Source organism: Helicoverpa armigera, chromosome 5 (genome assembly GCF_030705265.1).
Source record: "Helicoverpa armigera isolate CAAS_96S chromosome 5, ASM3070526v1, whole genome shotgun sequence".
NCBI classification, from domain to species: Eukaryota; Metazoa; Arthropoda; class Insecta; order Lepidoptera; family Noctuidae; genus Helicoverpa; species Helicoverpa armigera.
In genome coordinates this window covers 4,793,615-4,816,855 of record NC_087124.1, presented here as the reverse complement: position 1 = coordinate 4,816,855, position 23,241 = coordinate 4,793,615, and the positions used below count along the sequence as shown (strand labels likewise).

General features: G+C 36.5%; 5 protein-coding genes across 15 annotated transcripts in view; 1 reads left to right on the top strand and 4 right to left on the bottom strand.

Moving 5' to 3' along the window:
• The window catches only part of LOC110370634 (MYND-type zinc finger-containing chromatin reader ZMYND8), a 64,657-nt gene that overhangs the window by 16,254 nt on the left and 25,162 nt on the right, over positions 1-23,241 (top strand). For 4 of the 10 annotated variants that reach the window (XM_064034664.1, XM_064034668.1, XM_064034669.1 and 1 more), the window contains 4 exons: positions 143-251; positions 443-543; positions 717-2,147; positions 8,629-9,569. In XM_064034664.1, coding sequence (XP_063890734.1) covers positions 143-251; positions 443-543; positions 717-851 — 345 coding nt within the window. In that variant the 3' untranslated portion in view covers positions 852-2,147; positions 8,629-9,569. Of the gene's footprint in view, positions 1-126; positions 252-442; positions 544-716; positions 2,148-8,628; positions 9,570-23,241 lie in introns of those variants that run through there. The other 6 variants (XM_064034667.1, XM_064034666.1, XM_064034665.1 and 3 more) reach the window with 6 other exon arrangements.
• On the bottom strand, positions 4,974-6,437 carry LOC126056394 (uncharacterized). The gene has a single exon (XM_064034985.1). The coding sequence runs from the start codon at positions 6,435-6,437 to the stop codon at positions 4,974-4,976; it is 1,464 nt and encodes a 487-aa protein (XP_063891055.1).
• LOC110370708 (ribonuclease H1) lies at positions 10,737-11,916 on the bottom strand. Its single transcript, XM_021326618.3, has 2 exons — positions 11,517-11,916; positions 10,737-11,306 (listed from the first exon to the last, which is right to left on the bottom strand). The coding sequence occupies exons 1-2, from the start codon at positions 11,788-11,790 to the stop codon at positions 11,119-11,121; spliced, it is 462 nt and encodes a 153-aa protein (XP_021182293.3). The 5' UTR covers positions 11,791-11,916; the 3' UTR covers positions 10,737-11,118.
• LOC110370698 (ribonuclease H1) lies at positions 13,087-14,680 on the bottom strand. The gene is made up of 2 exons (XM_021326608.3): positions 13,780-14,680; positions 13,087-13,588 (listed from the first exon to the last, which is right to left on the bottom strand). Exons 1-2 carry the CDS (start codon positions 14,666-14,668, stop codon positions 13,398-13,400), a joined length of 1,080 nt encoding a protein of 359 aa, XP_021182283.3. The 5' UTR covers positions 14,669-14,680; the 3' UTR covers positions 13,087-13,397.
• Positions 15,113-23,241, bottom strand: part of LOC110370411 (serine/threonine-protein phosphatase 2A regulatory subunit B'' subunit beta) — a 128,381-nt gene continuing 120,252 nt past the window's right edge. For both annotated transcript variants that reach the window (XM_021326202.3, XM_021326210.3), the window contains exons 5-11: positions 22,588-22,730; positions 22,256-22,356; positions 21,430-21,598; positions 20,885-21,011; positions 20,038-20,202; positions 19,627-19,709; positions 15,113-18,485 (exon numbers count right to left, since the gene is read on the bottom strand). In XM_021326202.3, coding sequence (XP_021181877.3) covers positions 17,762-18,485; positions 19,627-19,709; positions 20,038-20,202; positions 20,885-21,011; positions 21,430-21,598; positions 22,256-22,356; positions 22,588-22,730 — 1,512 coding nt within the window. In that variant the 3' untranslated portion in view covers positions 15,113-17,761. The remainder of the gene's footprint in view (positions 18,486-19,626; positions 19,710-20,037; positions 20,203-20,884; positions 21,012-21,429; positions 21,599-22,255; positions 22,357-22,587; positions 22,731-23,241) is intronic.

Sequence of the window (23,241 nt, the reverse complement as noted above, 5' to 3'; positions counted from 1 at the left end):
TTCTAGAACTTCCCAGGCTTTCCTTATAATACTTTGCATGACGCTTGCTTGAACTATAACACATTAAAGTCAGTAGTTTAGCATACTAACCGGTGTATACAGAAGGCGCACATATTTATTACACAGTTGGGGTGTATTGGTGTTACAGAAAAGTTCCGCCGCGCCGACCCTCACGGTCGGCGGCAAGCTGGCCTCGCGCGGCTGCAGCCAAGACCCACATAGCTCGCAGAAAGCTTCTATTATTGGTATGTGTATGTACATTTTTTATACTTTAAATTCAATATAATTACTTGGTAAATAAGGCTAAAATTATATCTTATTCAGTGGGATCTGAGACTGTTACCCGTGGTTTTACATTCTTGATTCTAATTTTGAATTTATTTAGGTTACTAGAATTAAATTATCAAAATGATAGTAAATAATATTCTAATTGTTATTACAGTGAGCATGGTAGAAGACACGAGCGGCAACCAGACAATGAAATGCGTCGGCACGTACAAACCGCCATCCACCGGACAGATGCCCATCATCATCAACAAACAAGTTAGTATCGTTTATCTATATATTCTTTTGATTTATTATCAATCATCAAATTAAATTGTGGGTCATTTGAACACCTTTGGCAGTTGTAACAGCTAGTCAGAAGCCAGAAAGTCATAAGTCAGTCTTACCATAGATAAAATTGTTAAAGGCTAATCACCATCACCTTTCCGCAGATAATGAATAACGAAGAGAACGCAAACAAGAAGGTTGTGTCATCGTCCGGCGGGTACCTCATCGTGGGCTCCACCACGAACTCCTCCATCGTGAACCCCGCGCGCCGCACTCACACCATACAGTACTACACGTGAGACCTGCAGGGCCTCGCGCGGGACAACACCAGGCACCAACCACCTCGCTACTCGGCCAACAAGGAAACTGACACTCACTGGTGACACCATTACTGCCACGAACACCCTTGCGGAGGTAAACGCAGTGACGGATTTAACAAGAAAAAAATATTGCGGGGTCTTTCGCTCCTATAAAAAACATTACTAAGAAAGGTAACTGTCTGCGCGAGGTCCTAACAATATTAATACTCTTGCGTCCTACTCTTCCTGTGTCCAGAGTTACAGCTCATGCCTTCTGAAATAAACTGAATATAAGTAATTCGAATCGTACAAATTAAAAAGCATGCATGCATAGTTTTCAAATATTGTTGGTACGAAAATGATGTTGTTGGTTAACTCTCAAGACAAATGTAGTGTCGGTCTTGGTCGCTAGCAATAATTTACTCAAAGTAATCTGTTTGTACAAAACATGGTGATCGCGTAGTTATTATGCCTTTAACTTATGGGAACTAATTCTAAACAGACGTTATCCTAAGTATACAATATTCTAAACGAGTGATAAGCAAGCCGCGTGTTGTTTTGCGTTGGCCGTGATGAACATAAACTGCCGGTCTTCTATTAGAAGTTAAATGTACATAGTTTACATATTAATTTCACAGGTCTAAGCTAGCGCATACAAATAGTTTCTACTTGTGTAATGTGGCATGAATTGTATGATGTGAAATATTCAATAATCGCAATATTCTAGTAAGTAAACTTTTTAGCAGTTGCGCTTTGTAGTATGTGGAAATTTTAAAAACTTGTAGTCCGATACATGATATAGGCTGCAAAATATCTATGTTCTTTTATAACAGTATTTTCTATAGTTTTGTTTCACTGAAAAACTTCAAAGTATGCGCTAGGCAGCCGTTTTATTAGTCTTTGGCTAGATTTTAATTTCTAAATTAAATTGTGATTGTACGAGAATGTCGTAACCCAATAGAACCTATTTTTATTATGATTTTTGAGCTAGTCTCTCTTGAGTCCCTTTTTAATTGAATAGTCAAGATATTATAATATTTGAAGTGAAATTGCCGTTCATTTCATGGCATTGGCGTAAATTAGGGCTATTAAAATATATTTTCTGATTAGTTATATTAGACTGTCAAATAATGGTGATGCTGATTGTAAACAGCATGTTTTAACTCAGTATATTACCCTCCTTTATGTTGTCTCTTCACGAAAAAACTCTTATGAGCATATTTATTTAGCTCTAAGTAGGATGTAAAGGAAGTCCTTCAAACCTCTTTTTATGTAAATAGTGTAAATTGAATGATAGTATCTGACGTGTAAATCCAAAACACTGTATCTCAAAAGTACCTTTTTCGTGTAAAGGGCTATTAAAACTTTTTTTGATTTTTGGTTTGTTTTCTTAATATATTAAAAATAAAGTATATAGTAATAGGTACCAAATTATAGGCATTTTTACGTCTAATCTAACCATCTTAATTTTACAACCATACGATCCATACAATAAGACTTAACTAAGTAAACGTGTATTGCCCCAATAAAACTAAGATTTATTTATCCGATTGTTTGAGCAGAACACTGTATATTTAGTTACAGTGTATTGGTTTTATGAGAACAGAGCCAATGGATCATACAAAAACACTGTATTTTCAAATACAGTGTATTACCTTAACAATAATAAGTATTTATGAGGATGTCCGAATGAATTTACATTGACAATTTTAAATACTTACAGTTACAAAGTGTTATAGGGTGTTAAATTTTGTTTGGGTCCACTTATGTCAAAAATAATAAAACAGAATTTACATTAAAATTATTTATTTGTTATAATAAAATGAATCAAATCTTACATTATAATCAAACGAAAAATTACAAATAAAATCAAACATTTCAAAAATAAAATCAAAATACTTGAATAACAAAAGCTCAACTTAGACTTCTCCAAACATCAATTATTATTTCTTAATTCTTACTTATTTCTTAGGTAGAATAACCGTTGCAGTAAAATTAAAATTAACATAACAAAACTAAAAAAAAATGCAAATTAAATACAAAAATTCAATAATGAGATCAAGTTTTTATTAGTAATCAGTCTGTAAATTACTTAGAAGTTATATTAAATCAGTATCAATGTGTTCGTCAAGATCGGGTGATTCCGAGACAACAAGATTTTCATAAAAATGTTCTTGTTTGAGGTATTGACTTGCACAAGTCTAATAACTCTTTTTTAATCTCGCTAATACCTCTGGGTTGACTCTCCTTAGGTATGTCTTCCAAAAGATCATTTACTCCGTTTGATATTTTTGCCCGCAATATTATTTCTATTTTCTTTTTCAAAAAAAATATCTCTTTAAATTCAGCATTGTAATCATTCTTAACAAATATTGTTACATTATTTCTTCTAAATTCGATTACTTTAAGGTTATGTATGTTATATTCTTTGGGAAATGCTACTTTGGAATCATTACTAAACATTATCATATTTTGGTGACCTAATAAGTCGACTTGCATGTTTTTTCGTGAACTTTTAATTGTACATATAAAATCATCTATATCGTAGACTTGTCCCTTAGATTTCAATTTTTGTGATTGCGGCGTGTACAGCATCAGCGGCCATAAAGGTGTGTCCTGGTTCAAAGTATTCCAGAGTAATTTTGTCTATATTTGTCATTTTATCATTAATAACTCTTATCAAAGCAGACAATAGTATCTTATTTTTATTTTGTGCATTACAATTATCCAAGAAAAATGTTACGGACTTCAGGTCTCTGCAATATTTTCTAAGAAAATGGGTGTACGTAGAAGCAACATTGTGAGCTTTTCTACCACTTTCTCCCTCATGCCAAACGGCACAGACAGCCTGTTTGTTTTTTCCCGGAGGCACAAATGATTCATTGAAAAGTACGAGTTTTCTTGAAAAAAAGTATTCTTTTGTAGTTAACAGTGGCATACAAATAGCTTTTTGCATATCTACAGTATACAGCACGTCTCGTCCTTCTGAATTTTCACACTTTTCTTCTATTGCTTTCAAATCTCTTCTTGAATCTCTTTTGTTTTCTAAATGTTTGCCTATATCTATACAGTCAGTACAATTACACGGTAGAGGTAATGCTTTATGTTTTACCTCGTGGTTTCTACATTTTGTACAAATATCTTGAGCTGGCTCTGCTGTAGAAAGATTGAGCTGTTTGATCATCTGGTGAAAATGTGCCCAACTACAAACTTTCAGGTTTTTCTCTTGACAGTATATTTGAAATTCTTTGTATATGGATGTAAAATTCACGCCTACTGGCAGATATTTTCTGTTAGGCGCATGTTTTATATTATAGTGTGATGGCATAGGATTATACTTTAATATAAAATTCTTCATTTCGTCTTCGTACTCCGCAGAATAAGCATTATAAGGTGTGTGACGACCTCTGGGATCAGGAGCAGCACTAATTTTAGGATTTTTATTTCCACTCAAGTGATTTTGTTTTAGAACAGCCTGGACTGCTTCATCGTTACCGTAAAATGAGGTTACTTTGCTCCGGTTTTTGCTCCAAAATTTAATATGTGTTACTCACGCAAAATACCTCTTTGATACGGCTTTTCAGAAAATTTTACATGACTCATTGATCCTTCTGGATCCAATATTTAAAATGACAAACATAATTATTTAATTTATTTATTTTATTTTTTTTTATTTAAAAGTGGAGCAATGTTACCCACCCTTTCGGAAACATTGCTCCTACATTTAACTTGTACTAAAACAGGCACATTTAAGAAACAGGGACAAAGTTAACAGCCTCAGCTGTTAAATTGCTCCAAAAATAAATAGCGATGCATCAACTTTTGAGTCTTTCTCGTCATACTGATGTAGTTTGAATGAAATAAAACTCAAAATAAACAACATAAGGAACATTTTTTATTTGTACTTTCAGATAAATCAGTCTTAGAATCATTTTCTCTTAAGTCTAATAAACTATCAAAACCACCAAAGGCTACATAAATCTCTAGAAACATGTAAACTTTTAGAAATAACATAAAAATAAGAATTTCTAACGCTAGACATTAGAAACGAAAAAAAGAACTAAAATACCTTCTAAAAACTTATGAGGATGAACAATCATATTTTTAATAATTATTGAGATCTTAGGTCCCCCAAATTTGATCGAGATCAGGAACAGTATAAAATTCACGTCGACCAATTTTCTTCGGTGCAGATATACATCCAAGAACTTCATTCCAAGTGTATTGGATCTCATCCTTTGGTTTTGGCCATTTCCAATATTTGAGAGACCTTTTCATTGAGGATATGTACGGTCCTTTATCATTGATTTTCGTGATGATGCCTGGGAAGACTTCCCCTTCGTATGTGAAAGCTACATATTCTCCTTCGGCCTTTATGAGTGGTTTAAATTTTTTTGTTTTAGAACTTTCCCTGGCATTGTCTACGGTTGTCTCTTCTTCTGACATTGTCTCCAGCATATCATTCATTGTTTCATCGTTTGAAGAGTCATGAAGAGATATTTCACTCTCGGCATATGTACTGTCGCTATGAATTCTTGTACGACGAGGTTCTGAAGTCGAGGCCTGGGCTTCCATTTCAAGACATGGCTCCTCGTTTTCTTTGTCCGCCAGTGAACTGTCTATCAGCTCCGTGACACTTCTTCCCGGAACTATGTTGAGTTTCGTTCGTCGTCTTTTCGGGTTAACGCCTCCAGTCCATTCCACTCTCTTGGCTTGAAGTGTTTCCAAAAAAGAATTTTCTGCCGCAGTCTTATCAACAGGTTTAGGCAATCTCTCTAATAAGGCATTTGCATTGGTCGGATAAATCCCACATTTCCTGAAACCGGATTTTAAGTTTTCTTTTCTATTTTCTTCTAAATCCGCAAGAAGTTTTTTAAGTAAGACTGGAAAACTGCTCTTTTGAACAGTTTTTTCCCGTATGCCTTGTTCGCACTGCTTCCATGTCGTTAGAATTTTCCGCCATGCAACTTTCATTGGATGAAAGAAGGCGACATCGAGTGGTTGCGTCAAGTGGGTGCTGTTCGGAGGAAGACACACGAACCGTATGTTATTTTCTTTGCAAGCTTTAAGAACATCTACCGAAATATGTGACGATAGATTGTCGCCTATGAGGACTTTAGGGCCTTCCTGTTTTTTGAGCTTTGGCAGTACAAGTGCGAAAAACCAGTCATTGAATATGTTCATGTCGAACCATCCGGAAGGACTACAATTGTAGCGAGTATTTTTCGGCCCATTTTCTGTCCAAGTATTCCATAGCTGCTTAGATTTATAGACGACGTATGGCGGAAGTAATTCTCCTTCAGCACTTCCAGCAAACATGATCGATGTAGAACTTTTGGATGTATCTCTTATAATTTCGGGTATTTGGTGCCTCTTCTCGTCAAAATCTTTTTGCCCAGGGTCATCACATAAATTCGTCTCATCGTAATTCCAAATATTTTCTGGTGGAACATCTTTTAACACCTCTGCTAAATTTTGAATATAATCTGAAAGAGTTTCCCGATCAGTGCCAGCTCTACTGCGCTTTATATTAGCAGCGAGGCGCTGTGACAATTCAGCATTTCTTTTCAAAAACTCGACACCCATTCCAAGCCTGGGCAGTTGTTTTAAACTTGGGAACTCTTCTCCCAATCTTGTCCAGATAAGATTGTATTACAATACGCAAATCGAAACTTGTAAGAGGAAAACCATGCTCGCTCAATTTTTGTATGCACGATACGAAAATTTTTTCTTCTTCCTCCGTGAATGTTGTAGGTGCTCCAGGCGGCCTTGGTGTTTCGTTGCGTCGTAAGAGCCTAATTTGGTTTATAATAGTCCTTCGTGGAATCCTATATATTTCACTAGCCTTCCTTTGCGTTAATTCTTTATTTTCTATTGCTGCTAGACAATCTCGAAGAGCCTCTTGTGAATAATTTTATAATTTCTTTTAGGCATTTTCCTTACATAATTCCGAGGCATTTTCCTATAAAAAAAAACTATTTGAATTTAGTATGAGCTATGTGACAGTTACTATTAGCAAGTATTCAAACGCAATTTCAATTGTAACTTTGCTCCAGGAGCAAAATATCCCCAAACATGGCGCAAAGTAGGCACAAGAAAGTAAAAGAGGTTAGAAATCCAAATTAATGCACATATTTTCTAAATATTAGTTGAAATTGTTAGCTAATTACATACCTACTTACATTAAACTCTCCTTACCTCAAATATCTGAGTATATTCGTCGATGAAGGTGGATTTTGCAGACTATTTTTTTTTTTAAGAATCGCTCGTCTGTTGTTAATGGCTGCTAACGAAGAAAAGAAATGTCAAAAACCGGAAGTGCTTATTCAGTGTTGCCAATCTTATAAAACATATATCGGACGCGTTCAAAAATTTTTAAACATCTCCGTATATTAAGAGATTTAATCGAAATAATCTTTTTTTAAATTTGGAGCATATTTACCTTCATGGAGCAAAGTAGCCTCATTTTACGGTACTGTATCCTAAGGTATTTAAAAAAAATGTTTTGCATACCTTGAACTCATTAAGAGTCCATGTCAAAGTGTTGTGTCGCCTTGAGGTAGGACCAGCCGTTTTGGTTGCCGTGGACATTTTATGCACCTGTCTTGATAAGTAATCCCGTCGTCTCTGTCTGTCCATACTCCAAAACTGACTGTGAATGGTCTCTCTGTTGGATTCAGAGATGTTAACAGAACAGTTTTTTTTGCAGTTTTGGCAAGAAGGTCTCATGGGATGCTTTTTTGCTTGATTTTCCAAAATAACGTTAGGGTCTCGGCATCTTTTGACTGGTGGAGAATAAGTTTCTTCTAGTGTTTCACACGGAAATACAGCACTTGACGTATCGAGACACTCTACGTTGGAAGTAGAAGAGGGCGCCGCGTCTACATTAATTACGGGTCCAGTATCAGAATGGAATGATGGACTCTCTGCGCAGGGTTGGCTACTTAAATCCTTGCATAATTCTTGATTGGTACTAGAAGCAGGTACGGGTAATAAATCAACGTAGTTGACGTCGCCACCAAGATTGTCGGCAATACACTCATTTATTTGAGATTCACTAAGGGGTATCAAGGGGCTTATATTACGTGAATCGAATGCATATGTGGAACAATCATATTCAATGCTACCACAATCGTATGATGTATTGATACCAGGACGCTCCTTATTAATGCCGGTGATATTCTCTTTTTCATTCAACACACTGTTTAATTCTGAAGCCATTGTGGTACATGATGAGTTGTTGTGATGTTGTTTATTGCTTTGTGACAATTTCACTAATAATCTATTTCGATACCCACTCATTGTTATTATTTATAAACTCGTTTAAACGCACAAACGAAAATCTATCGAAAGTAGGTACGCGCCATCGATCAAAACACGCGCGTCCGAGCAAGCAATGATTCACGACTGACTACTAACCGTTGAGCCCTCGCTCCACCCCCCGCGCGTCTTGCAAGTATTACGCGCAGAGAAGTGTCGCCGCGCGCGGCGTGTCAAGATTGTTTGGGTATCGAAAACACTGTATCTAAAGCTTTCGGCTATTCGCGCGTAAAATGTTTTGCCAACACACTGTAACTTCAATTACAGTGATATGCCAAACTAAACCATAAATGTAACTAAAATACAGTGTTTTTTAGGTGCTCCTATCTCCTTCTATGTACTTTAAAATGAAAAAGTAATATTATAGAGATATGTAACTGCCTCGAAGGAATCAAATGAGCGCTATTAAGGCAAAAGACTGTAACTCGAGTTACAGTGTTTTGGATATACACGGTAGGTATGTTCTGATAAAATTTGTTATAATTATGTGTATAGCAACAGTGCTACGGTGAATCTAATGATGATATTTGATATGATGTAATTCAACACAACTGGAACTTTGCTGTGAACATTGTTAAGGCGTGTTATAAATAAGTGAAAGTATAGAATGTCTTAGGCCAAGAAATAGGTATGATTATAAGTACCTAATGTGCTAAAACAGCAACGAGTGTCAAGCTAAATTGCAGTGAAATAATTCTTTGCCTCAACAACATAAATCTTCAAATTTATTTATACATATTATGAAAGTAGTAAGTACTTTTTCTTTTATATCTTCTCGTGAAATATATTTTATCATTTATAGTAGCAGCAGCCTTTTACTTGATTGTAGAGATTGCCGCTCAAGTCGCAGGTATTGTTTCTGATCATAAAGCTGTACAAAGTCCATCGCAATGCGTTCGAGACTACCGTATTGTTCACGATAACGATAATTTTAAGACTGTTAATATTAAGTTCACTTGTAATGTGCATTTTAGTTATTCAATACTGAGATAATGTCTTCGTTTGTTTAATCGTGTTTGTATATAGTTTGTTTTTAACTACAGTGGCAATCCAAACACGCAATACATAGGTTGCATTTTACTTGAAAGGTTGATTGAAAAACTTATCCACTTTTCTTAAAGTGGCCAGAGGTGTGTTCAGGTTTTCTATCTACATTTTACATAAAATGCTACTCATGTTGGATTAAGCTTATTTTATTTAACATGCACTTCAATACAATTTCAATTATTTACTTAGCATTTCAGAATAAACCTCTTTTCTGATAACAGAAATAGATTACTTCGAATGTCGAGTGAAAACTTCGTTTGTAAATAGTAAGGTTACGTTACTATTAAGAGCTTTTAGTACATAATGGTACCTACGAAACTGTTTCATTCAATAAACAAATAATGAAACCGGTTTCATAGTTTTATTTCAACTTTAGTTATCCCATCACATCATGCATAATATAATCTGCAATTACGTAGTGAAGTTTATTACAAGAATGATTTCAGTCTCAAACCCCTATCTACTATTTAAACCATGGAATTTTACTAAAGCTTCTTTAAATCTATTGCTGACTTTCTTTGTCAACAAGATAAAAAGTGTTAGCAATAGATTTAATGAAGCTTTAATTTTAATGGAGCTTTGTGCAACTGACGGTTAAACTGATGAAACTATAAATACACTGGTTAGACTGGAAGCCGACCCCAATAAGGTTGGGAGAAGGTTCGGAAGATGATGCGATGATGAAACTATAGATAGCAAAATTGGATATAGAACGGTAGTGGTATGCTACATCCATGAGTAAAATGGTATCGAAGACTATTTATATTATGTAGGCTGTGCAACTATTACTCTAGAGTCGACGGCTAAACGCATTTTTTCCGTGTAAAAATGCACAATATGCACGAATCAATTGCATACTTGCATCTAGCCTTGGAATTGTTTATCCCGACAAGTGAGCACATAGGGGCCAAGCTGCGGATAAGTTTTTAGAACGTGCAACAAAAATATGTCTTTATATCCATAGCGAAAAAGCTCAATTTTGATCGATGTAAGCTTGTGAGCCCCACTTGAGAGGGTCACTCACGGCGGCGGGTTACCTACTCTCGACTCGACACTCAAGAATGTTAACATAAACAATCGACTCGACGATATTATGTTACAAATACTGTCCTGAGACCTACATCATCAGAAATACGATAGGTATGTTATGTATCGTTATATTTTTGTATTTTACATAGGTACCTACCTACCTACCTAAAATACTATGCTGATAGGTTCCTGTTAGACAACACTAGGTAGGATTTCTTTTCCTTGTTACCCAATAGTACAACTAGCAGTTTCTCCTGCAATCGTTCTCGTACCTACCTACTATAGAAATTCCTTAGGTACTCTGATACTCTGAAATAGCCCACCCAGGCAGTTTAGCTTCCCAAATCGGTTCAGTAGTTTCAAAGCCATTGGTGCACAAACGAAGAACCATTTCTCTTTAAAAATATTGGTAAGTGTATCCTAGTTGTAGTTCCTTACCTACCTTTTTTGCTGATTAGCACATTAGTCTGGTAAAAATAAAAACCAACATTTCATAAGTAGTATACTTTTATTAAAAGTAAAAAAAACTATTCTACACAAACTTTCCCATCTCAATGAGTAATCATTTGCACACCTACCTACCAATCATGAAAAAAAAAACAAATCAACAAACTTAAACAATCGTTTTCAAAATACTTTCCTTACAAGTATCCTTCTTAAATCAATACCTACTTTCCATTGATCAATCAATTGGAAAGTTAATAAACACAACTAATAATGTAATGACAAAAACTCACTAAATAACGATAGTGAAGAAAAAACTCAAAATAAAATAAAAGAAAAACGAGTCTCATTCAACATATCCCCATCCCATTTTGCATTATAAATCTGACATAGGGGAGCAATAGAATGGAACATTTTGTTAAGTAGTTTAATAATACTTGGAGGCCCCAGCCTTGGCAAGTTTGTCTGCCATTTCGTTTCCATGTACTCCCTGATGAGATGGAACATGTCTCCATTTGACCTCGACGTTGCGCGCGGCGCGATCAAGCTCCCTGAAGTCTCTTTCGTTCTTCACCGGTTCCCCTGATGCCAGCTTCCAGCCGTTTTGTTTCCAACCTGCAAAGAGAATAGGTATCAATTATTTTATAACTGCAATGCAATAAGTCATAAGGGTACACGGTTTCTTTTATTTATTTACTGTGGGTAGGTATCTACCTACTTACGACGAATGTGAAGCCTCTAGGAAACCGTGAAAAACCGGTTTCGGTCAGTGGGTCGTCTGTTTCTAGGATTAAAATAGAGAAAGAATTGCTGCAGATCATTTACCTGGCATCCATTTTGTAGCTGAGTCAATGAGGAATTTTGAGTCTGTGTTGATCTCCACCTTGGGAATGCCATTCTCGTATGCTTGTTGCATGGCTCGAGTGGCGGCCTGGATCTCGCCAGTGTTGTTCGTGGCCCGGCCTCCTGAGACCGGGGAACTCACGTTGAGTGGATGATCAGGTCCCCAGTAGACGCCGTAACCAGCACGTGCTCCACTCCTGCCATTTGATGAACAGGCTCCATCAGTGTAAACTTTCGTAAACTGGTTGTTGCTCATCTTGATTGCTATTACTTTAATAGTATCCGAAACTTTGAAATTAAAAATAAATGAAATATTGAGTCAAGACGCGCGCGCAGATGCCGGAGGACAAAATCAAAATACGAATGATGGCGGCCGGTACTGTAGGGCCGCGCAGACAATGCAAAGCAAGCAGCGTTGTTGGATAGACCGTCGCCGTGGTTGGTTGTGGTTGTCTGTCCTTGAAACTTAAGAGCTAATCAAAAAAAAGTAAGTCGATGATTTGCTACTCATTAGCCAATGGCGAGCTTACTTTTGATGAGTTTAACTTTGGCGGGTATTGTGTCCGTGGTCAAAGTGAGTAAAAACTACCTTTTAAAATAAGCTTGCTTTAAAATATTAATATCTCTTTGCTATGTAAAAATAATATATTTTCATGGTGTGTAAAAACCAGTATTTTTTCTGGATTGTTCAAGTTTATCTTAAAAGTTGTCTTAACCATGATCTTTGTCTTTAAATTTAAGGCCGCTAAAAATCAATGCAAATACAATAAAATAACTATCACTTAATCAATTTAATCATTATTTTCAGCAGTAGTATACTTGTTAAATATGTATTTAAAAAAAGTCCTTTCGAGATTATATTATACCTTACTACATTTTACTTTTGTACGTGTAGGTATAAGCTGTTCCACGCGGTTTCAATCGCTTTATTTCCTACTAGCCGTTTTAATTCGGTTTCACCCGCGACCCGTGGGAGCTACTGCCCGTACCGGGATAAAATATAGCCTTTGTTACTATAATACGCAGATAATATAGCTTTCTAATGGTGAAAGAATATTTAAAATCGGTCCAGTAGTTTTTGAGTTTATCCATTACAACTTTGGTAGTACTTGTAATAGATAAACTCAAAAACTACAAACAAACAAACAAAGGTTTCCTCTTTATAATATTAGTATAGATCAAGAATATATTTTCCCTACTTACCCGAAGTTCTGCAACAAAATATTTAGCCTATGTCCTTGCTTGCAGTGAAAAAAATATTCAAATCAGTTCAGTAGTTCTGGAGCCATCAGCCAGTCAAATCTTTCCTCTTTATTTATATAATACTAATAAGTGAATTGCTAATTATATATTGTAAGATATATTGTTTGTTCCCAATTTTGGACAATTCATATGTTCAATTTGTTTCAAGCTTTGTCTTGGCTCAAGTTAATGAAACATTGACTGTAGGTCCTACCAAAGGGTAGTAATTACCAATTTAACCATAAATATGTTAGGAGCCGATATTGTAGCTGGGTAATATTTATGGAATATATTTAAAAAAAAATCTCAATACATAATTGCTTGTTTTTATTAATCACAGCTGTTCTTTTCAGACATTTTTCACTTCACAAATTCATCCATAATACTGAATGTTCACTCAATAAGAATGTAAGATGAGAAACTTAATTAAAAATGTTTTACAAGTGTTACATACAGATCTCATAAATTTATAAAAAGAAAGCACAATTTGAAATGTCAGTGAGTAATTAAATAGACCAAGTCACAAAGCCCTCGTGTCTTGCACAACCATTATATACATACATGTTTTACATTGAACTTGCTTCTAGCAATAAATCACATAATGGGCAATAAGATTATCATTTATTTATTATACATGGAGGCACCAGCCTTAGCGAGTTGGTCAGCCATCTCATTGCCGTGCACTCCTCGGTGGGCCTCCACATAGTTCCATTTGATCTGTAACTTGTGCTGTACACTGTCCAAGTCTTTGAAGTCTGTTTCATTCTTTACAGGCTCACCCGATGCTAGCTTCCAGCCTTTCCGCTTCCAACCTGGAATTCGTTAAAATTGATATTATAGGTAATGTTATATGGAAAATTATTATATTACATACTTTACTGTGGCTATAAATGTGATGCAATATTGCAATATTATATTTAACATTACAGTTTCCTTGTTATATTGTTTCCCTATTTATATTGTTTCATAAGATACCTATTATGTATAGTCTATAATTAATTACCTGGCATCCATTTTGTGACTGAATTAATGACAAACTTTGAGTCTGTGTTAATTGATAGTTTTTTAACTCCATTCTGAAGTGCAATCTTGATAGCCCGTGTGGCAGCCTGGATCTCTCCACAATTGTTAGTGGCCCGCCCAGACACAGGCTCACTGACATTCAGAGGATGGCCATTGCCCCAGAACACGCCGAGACCAGCTCGGGCTCCACTCTTACCATTGGCAGAACATGCTCCATCAGTGTATACCTGTACAAACCCATCATTATCCATTTCAAATTCCTCTCCACCACTTGTCTTACGTTTTTTGCTCTGTGGAGGTTCTATTAAAATAGTTTTCTTAGTACCCTTTTTAATTATGTTATCCACGCCTTTCTCGAATGATTTCAATCTTTTTTCTATGTCATCCAATTGTTTACATACGATTGTGTTCAAGTCATCGGAATCATCAGCGTCGGAGTCATCATTCTCCTCTACATAGCCCAAACTAGCTTTAGATTTCCTTTTAGGTTTGTCTTTGACTTTACTTTGATTTATACTACTAGTAGAAATAGTCCTTTTTAGGTTATTAACTGAAGTAGTCTTGACTTGGCTATTAAATTTTTTTGGCTGTGCACTGCTGCTTTGTCCGCCTTGTGTAGTAATAAAATCTTGAGCACCATTAATTGTATCAAATTTCTTGTATCTCGCACCGGGGAAACCTTTTACTTGGGCTTCGCAATCAGGCCACGACATAAATATGCCTGGCATCCGACCTTTTGCAACGGCGTAAAACGGCATCTTAGAAACAAACACTAACGGCGCACTGCTGTTTAATAGTAACTTAATTTTAAAAGAAATGTTCAGTAAAACTACCTTCGCAAGTGACATTTGTAATGAACATAATTTCATAATGTTTACAGTTTTGATAATGACAGTTGACAGTGACACCAAAGTGGCAAAGTTGCCATTTTATATTCTCATTTGTGTATTCTTAAAAATATTTCTTGTATCTTGTTACTGCTTGTTACGTAGTAAAAAAGTACCATACCTACCATAGTGGTTGTTGTTGTATTTTCTATTGATAGGCATTAACCGCATTGTGGAACATCACGCTCTATCCTCAGCTTTTATCTGAACATGATTAGATGCGTACATCCAGTTCTCTAGGATTCATTATAACTGCTATCCTGATATTGTTTGCTCAAAAAGTATGAAGTAAGAGTCATGGATGTTACAGGATAGCTATCATGAAACTTTTTATGATGGTATTTTAATATTTTTTTAAATCTTTAGGGTACGATTTTATTATCAGGATTATGATTCTCCAAGGGTAGAATTAAATGAAAGTCAATATTAAATACAGTAATGTACTTTATTAGGAGACTTAACAATAGGTCTGTCATCGTTTATTTAATGTTAACACACCATTTTCTTTATCACCACTAATGTCTGTAAAAAATCTTATACTTAAACAATGATTCATTGTGAGTAATCTCGCAGCACTAAGTTATTCAACTAATTTGTTAATGACAGTCTACAACTGTGCATTTTATATATTGACAATAGTGAAATACGATTAATAATAATTTCGTCTAAAAAATGTAATATGCATACTAAAATATTTTAGACCAGTACCGATAAAATATATAACGAAATATCGTACCTACCTATTATAAAATTAAGGAAGTCTTAACTTATTTATAGGGTTACAATTTTGTAGCTACTTAGTTCATTACTTAACGAACCTATTTTTAAAAGTTAGGCTCCTTAGAACGTGTCTAATTCATAAAACGCGTATAAAATGCGTACATACTCAAAGGTTCAAAGATACATTTCAAATGCAAATTATTATTTTATACAAACATGAAAATAAAAGTAGACAATAATATATTTCCTCAAAACTCATTCCATGCGGCAATTATATTAGTGTGTGTTATTGTTAACAGTAATTTTGATGACATTATTTTGTTTGTAACTGTAACACTGGGGAAATAAAATGGCACTAGGTAACGAAACATGGCTCAGTAAGTGTTCAAACAGCTTTAGCGGAAACGTTCTCTTGAGTAAAGATTAAAACATTTCTAACAAGACTACTGAACTCGTTTAACAACTACAAAAGAACACTAGACAGTCAACCGCTTACTGAAACAAATTACCTTAAAAAACCGGTAACTTAAGTGTAGGTACAGACCTAATCTAAATTAATTAACTAAATTATTCCAACTTTAAAACAGCTAAGCTCAAAAGTGGTAGGTATTTAAAACATACCTCAATAAAATTATTCTAACAGTACACAACATATTAATAAAATTTGTTAAAAATGTGAACAATCGTTTTGGTTAATACTTGGTAAAATTAGTTCAATTGAGGATTGTAAATAGAAATGATTTACATTTTCATGGAAATGACTAGTCTTAACGTTAAATGAAGCTATAGGAAAGGTAAGTAGGTAGGTACGGGTGAATTCGGTGATATCATGTCGTGATATTAATAGTGATAAAATGTAATAAAAGAGGCACAATTTTTAAATGTACGACACAAGACGCACATTGAGTTTTTGAAACTACACACTTCAAAACAAATGGATTTATAATCGTAACTAACGTTATAATATTATGAAAAATTCATATTAACTTAGTAATTTATACTATAGAGAATTCATCAAAATAATAACTGAAATATAAAATTCATGAATAATAAAACTCAGTACTTTAGGCGATTTTTAAAACTAACAACCGATTCTTTGGCTGTGACAAACATGTTGAAGATTTGTAAACGAACTACATCGAAGTGGTAGACCGTCAGTTGGCTTGTACAGCACCTGTAGACTAGAGCATAACATAATCTACCTAGCATTACCTAGAAGCTCACTATTTATACAGCTGCCTTCACTATTTCACTACATTCTTTATTATGACGATACAAACTCCTTTCACGAACATCCATTAACTCTCCAACTGGCATTGTAAATTTTATTATACTCAAATTAATTAATATACATTTAATAAAAGATAAATTTAATTTTAGTTTCGAATTTGATCGAATAAAAACAATTCCTTTAGTCCACACGCGACTCCAACATGGAGGAAAGCGACGCGTGGCAACACTGTCTCTAACAGTTCATTATTACTAGCGTCAATACTCTCCCGTGGAGCTACCAATACATTTCTGTTGCACACGACACACACACATACAGACACACATGACGTCACGCGACATACTTCGACAAAACAAGGTAGATGCAGGACAGGAGCCAACCCCTTATCAAAAATATTTCTATCTTCTATTCTAAATTAACCTGTGCGTGTTTATTACTGACTTTTTGTCAATGATCAATAAATAAATAAATAAAGCTATATGGACGACCCGATTTCTAATGACAGTGATTTTGTTATCAATTTGATTTCTATGAATTTATTAGTATTATTACAAATTGTTACTACCTGGATGGAGGAATGATATGATTTTGTAATTAATTTTAGGTGAGAAATACATTTAAACTAACACGAAAAGAATTAAGTTAAACATACATAGTTACAATAATATAAATTCAAAATCAAAACGTTAACTGCGCAAAGTAAAATACCATCGTTTGATATGGTTAATTTGAGACATATTTTAAAATAATACATACATAAATACTACGCTACCAAAATGCTGAAACTAGTCTATGCGATACTAACACAAGGTTCGTTCAAAGAACAGTTTAGTTTAGTTCAGGGTAATGCACTTTTGTTCTAGATCCACTCTACTCGACTAACGTTCGAACGCGGGATCGTCTAACTCGCCACTCCGACACAAGGCACGTATCGACCACTAGGATACGCTGAAAAAATATTTCTCTGATTCGATTAACGGCTGACTTTATTACACAACTATTCTAATTTGATATCAGGTAAGGTAGGTAATCTAAGTAACACGACTTGCACGTTCATCGCGTGATCTTTGGTGTTCACTGAAATAAAACCGTTTTTTTGTTGCTGGCAACATCACTCGCGTTTCCTAAATGGAACATTCGTCGCTGTCGCGCGCGTAGTCCTCGTCCTCTTCGTCCTGGCGAGCGGATTTCTTCTTCACCTTGCTGGACACCACGCCCGTATTCACTTTGCTGAACAGGCTGCTGCGGTTTAGTCGGGAGATCTCCCTCTGTGGGCTGAGACGTTCCGCCACCGCTCGCTCGTAGTTGTCTGAGATTTTGTTGACTCCGTTGACGGGGCTTGTGACAGGCGACTTTGGTTTGGTAGGCGAAGTGACAGTCTTTTTCTGTTCAGCGTTTTTGTCGAAGAGAGCGCCGGCGGTGGCGGCGGAGTACGAGGGCGGGTCCTTGGCGCGTGCACCGCTGGCGCCCAGCAGCTGCGAGTACAGGAAGCTGTTGTTGCCGAAGCCGGCGTATCTGTTGTCCATTTTGCCGTTGACCATCATGAGGCTGACGGGTTTTTCGGGAGGTACAGGCTTTTCTGGCAGCTTTTTGTCGGGGAGACCATTTTTGGCGGGCGGGTTGGCGGTGTTGGCCCAGCGGTCGCCGCCGATGGAGTAGATGGAGCTGAGGTTGACGTACCCGGCGGCGGCGGTGGCGGGCGCTTGCGCGGGGCGCGGGGGGTCGCGGGCCCGCGCGCCGCACTCGCTGAGCGTGGACTCCTCCACGCTGGAGTCCTCGATGACGTCAGTGTTGGTGACGTCATCCATGTTCGGCGACAGACAGTCTTCGTCCGTCTCATCGTACGAGCTGAAACGTGAAGCCACGCGTTAGTCGTGTGATGCCACCATTCATAGGCCATTCGAAATCTTATGTACTGAATGCAAGTGAAAAAGTTCATCTCGGTTAGTTTCGCTCCATGCGCTGCTGAGTCTCGGTATTATTATTGACAAACAAAAGCTTAAACTGTTCAGTCGTGTGTGGGACGGGGAAGGTTTACATATTTACAGGAATTATAATATGTATTTCATCAGTAAGGCAGACAAAGACTTTCAAGCAAAATCAACAGCAGTGAATTCTGGGAAAGGAGTTTTAGAAGTTCTTTTCCATATATTTGGTAGTTTATGAATACATTTCAGTGCAAATGTCCATTCTTGTAAGCGACAAATCGTAGATGAGCAAAATGCAAAACTGTAGGGCACATTGTGACGTCAAGCAGTAGTGTGCGCCGACACAATACATACACTGCAACCACCAACACTGTCTTACCCTAGCATAGCCAGATCTGTCTTCCTCCCTGATGAAAGAAATTACAATATATAATGAACGAATACAATAATACTATCATACTCGTAATATACAGTGGGATACATACGGGTACATATAACATACATACATAAAATACACATATAAATATAGATACAGAATAAACGTGAGACTAATGTTTCGTGTGTTAAGATGATGTAACAGGTATGAAATGATCCCTGGAATTAATAACTGACTAGGTGATATTATCGTTTGCATTCAGAACATAATTAAATCGCAGAAGTATCTAAGTATTGCTATATTATTGTTAAGAAGGGTTCCAGTTAAGTAACGAGGGTATGTGCGGGTCCTACACAGTCTGTGATCAAGTGCTTCCAGCCCACAATGCTCCACAATGCTTGATGTTTCTAATTATCATCTAGTGCATAAAATGGGCTTAAGTCATGGCATATCTATATTTACTTTACCACCGACCGACAAATTATTTATTTGTATAATCGGAATCCGTTCAGTCCGTTAGCTCTGCATAACTCTAAGAATCGATTCATACACTTCTTTTTCTCTGATTCTTTCATTATCCTATATAACTCCCTGTTCGTGGTAAAACAAAGATTATTATTGCATGTGGTATATAGTAATATATTGTATATAATATACGATGATGGTGGCGAGGTGAAGGGCTTACATTTGGTCCTGTGCGTCGCTGCCTCCTTCCTCGGCGACCAGTAGTTCATACTCTTCTGCTGCGAATCTGTCCCATTCAGACATCTGGAAATTGTTACGAAGAATGTGTTAGCGACAATGTTACTAAAAAGTTTCATTCTCTCCTACTTTATGAAGACATTTTAAAGTGAAGAAAAAGAGAACAATAAAATTATGAGACGATAAATTATATAATTCGTGCTGGACCGTCTTTACTTCGACTACCTATCCCAAAAAAACTATTAATCATTTCCAGAACCATGCAGGTAGAATTCTTATAGCCCGAATTCATAGCTCTAGGTCAAAATTTGCCTCATTACCCTTACCCCAGAACTAGGAGATTTTTTCCAAAACCCTCGAAAAAATAAAATCATTTTCGTCAGTTCCAACTCACCTCACAATCAGAATCCCTCTGCGTGGCGAAAGGATCGCGCTGCTCATGGTCGAGGTACTTCTCCAGGTTGAAGAACGTGTCGAAGAATATCGGCGTGAGCTTGCAGCGCTTCAGGTCGGACAGCGTCACCTTGCCTTCCTCGGCAGGGTGCACCATGTCCAGCATCTGGAGAGCAAAAGGAGGTTTTACTAAGGAATCATTACTTTGCAGAAATCCCTGACATTAAATATGTTGGGAATATATTTAGTTTTGTTGTCTGCCAGTAAGGAATTAAATATTTTGCCTCAAGTTTAGGAAACTAAATGTTTTTGTGGCTCTTGAGGGGTTGTGTATAGTGAAGTTGCTTTATTTTTGGTAATGGGAAGTTTGGTTAGTGGGTACTCGTTAATTTTAGGGTATTAAGAGTCTGTGAAATACAATTTAAAGCTGCTAAGAAGGCTTGCTACTAAATCATTGAACAGTTATAAATCAATGATGGCGAAACACAACCTTGCGACCTTGTTTACGTACAGATAGGGACTTCAATTGCTTGTACGTGGTAGTCCTTTGAGAAGACCTCTATGGCATTCAGTACCGGTTTCATTCTATAAAATATAGCCATAGCACTGCATATTTTAGTAGTATTTAATTATGTGATAGATATTTAAATTATAATTCTTGAGACACTTTTTGGCGATCCGCAACTAAACTCCGAGCATAGGTTTGCCCATGTAGCCTTTAAACCCTTCGCACCATACGCTGATATACGAAAATGGTGCTGGTCAGAGACTCGCTCATTGTCCCGAGACGTCAAAAACTTTGGTGAGAACTATCGGTGCAGGAAAATAAGTACGTTAACTCAATGTACCTGGCACAAGCAGTCGTTGAAGGGCAGGGTCTCGATGCCGATGGCCTCCATCCTCTGCATCTGTTCCTCGTAGAAGTACTCCAGCTCGTACATAGAGATGTAGCCGTCGCCGTCCACGTCCATACATCTGGCGAAATCAATCTTAATCATATAGCATTTATATTTTATTGTGATGCCGGATAAAAATGGCTTTGTTCTGAACACCGAACTCAGCTTATATAATAGATAGATGCATAGAAGATTAATATACTGTTACGCAGGTTGGTAAGACAGAATGTTTAAAAAGTAAATTCTCGAAGCAGTTAGTGCTTGGTAGAATTTTCTGGATGTGAGTTCTAGAAATTGCTAGAAAAATAAGGTCACAGCTTCCAGAATACACCATTTTATTTATTCTTATTATTTTTTTATTCCAGAATACACACGAACTTATTACCGGTCATCAACGATACCACTGTAGAGGACCGAAATGAGTGAGTGGCAAATTATATGGTCTTACTTCTGGTATACATATTATGAACAGATAATGAATTAAATATAGCTCATACCTGAACCAATACTCAATGGCAGTCGGATGCGTCTTGTCCTCCTCAGCAAGCAGGAACCAGACGAACTCTGTGTAGGACATGCGCGGCTCGCCGTCCGGCGTGAGGCGGTTCTGATTGCCGCGCGTCACGCAGCCTGACAGCACTCGCTCGATCATACGGCTTGAGAGGGCTGTGGAGGAAAAGTATGGAATGGTTGAAAAAGGAATTGAAGTTGATGTACTTAAGTTGTGTAACTTTTAAACTGTCTACTATTAGGGAACTTTAATAGCAAAAGTAGCAGACAGAATAATGAGATGACAAATATAAAATAATGGATATTAAGTATATGGACGATCCAATCGTTTTTTTAACTTCCTTTATAAGAATCTCACAGCAAAGTTTCTGATGACAGTTCGGAAGATAAGCTTCCAATAATTTATAGAGATGATGAGGTTTCAGTTCATATGACCATCGATATCTTGAGGAAAATTCTTATAAAAACAAACGGTTACGATGGATAGTTCAAATTGATATTGTGTTTACGCATAAGTAAAACTTTGGATATTCAAATAGAAGAAGCTATAATTCTGTCCAAAGTTGTCTCAAAGTAAAAAAAGTTTTAATGTAACATGACAAGAAGTTTTTGTTTTATCTCGATACAAAACTTGATAGGGATTATATGAACGATGCTTCGAGGTGCTTACCAGTTGGCTAAGCACTAAATAAGTTTACTGAAAAGAAAATCGCCATCAAAAACATAAGAGATGAAGTATTATTTTGCCGCTCAAAACGCCATGATGGATTTTAATTTTTTAAATTTTGAATTTGGAATAAAGTAGGTACTCACCATGGTCATTGTGCCTCGCTAGGTCATGCTTGTCTATGAAGAGGTCGTGGTCTCTGTCCAGCTCCCAGAATTTGCAGTAGATTACGTAGAAATGCTCATAACTGAAATGAAATTAATAAATGTGTGAGAAACAAGTTTCTGCAAAAGTAAGTAAACTTTAAAGGAGCTAAGAAGAACATTGATGGAAGATAAAGACCTCAATTGCGGTTTCTCTTTGCGATACGATCACTAGAGACTAGTGTTCTAATCTCTTCACGTACATTTCTATACCCTCGTTCAATAAAACGATACCTAATATTCAACAGTCTCTTAGTATACAGATTTGCATTTACCTAAAATACTGTGTAACTTGATTAATGTCTTCTTCGTCTTCTAACAACTGAATAACTTGCAACAGGTTCGATCTTCTCAGTTCGGGGATCGATATTCTGCCCGACCAAGTTCGGTTCACGCAGTAAAATATCCTAGCGATCACCTGGAAATCAAAACGTTACATATTAGGATTCGTCAAAAAAAATCTTAAGTACATTTGGCCGTTGGGGTCTAGTCTAAGGCCAGAGGACAGAAGTCCAGATTCAAAAATGCTCCTTCGAATTGTTTACTGAATAGCAACCTTTTGATGTGTGACCCTCGTCAATATTCCGTCTTCGTATCTGTAATCACAGGCAAACAAACAGGAACTACCGAAAGTGATCGATTGGGCCAACTGCTCAATCTACCTCAAGAGAACGACGGAAAACTGGGAAAAACAAATACAATATATTGCGGTCCACTTCCCGTAATGTGTGTGTCTTTTAGTATGCAATGGGAAATTTCCCAAAGGACTGAGCAACACTCCAATATGTTAGGTCGCTTCCTGGTATTCACTACTCGCTAACACAATTCACAAAATTAGTCAAAAATGTACATTGCGTATTTTACAAGAATTTCATTTGGAGCGAGTTTATATATTAAGGAAACCTTAACCCTCGATCATTATCTTGGGG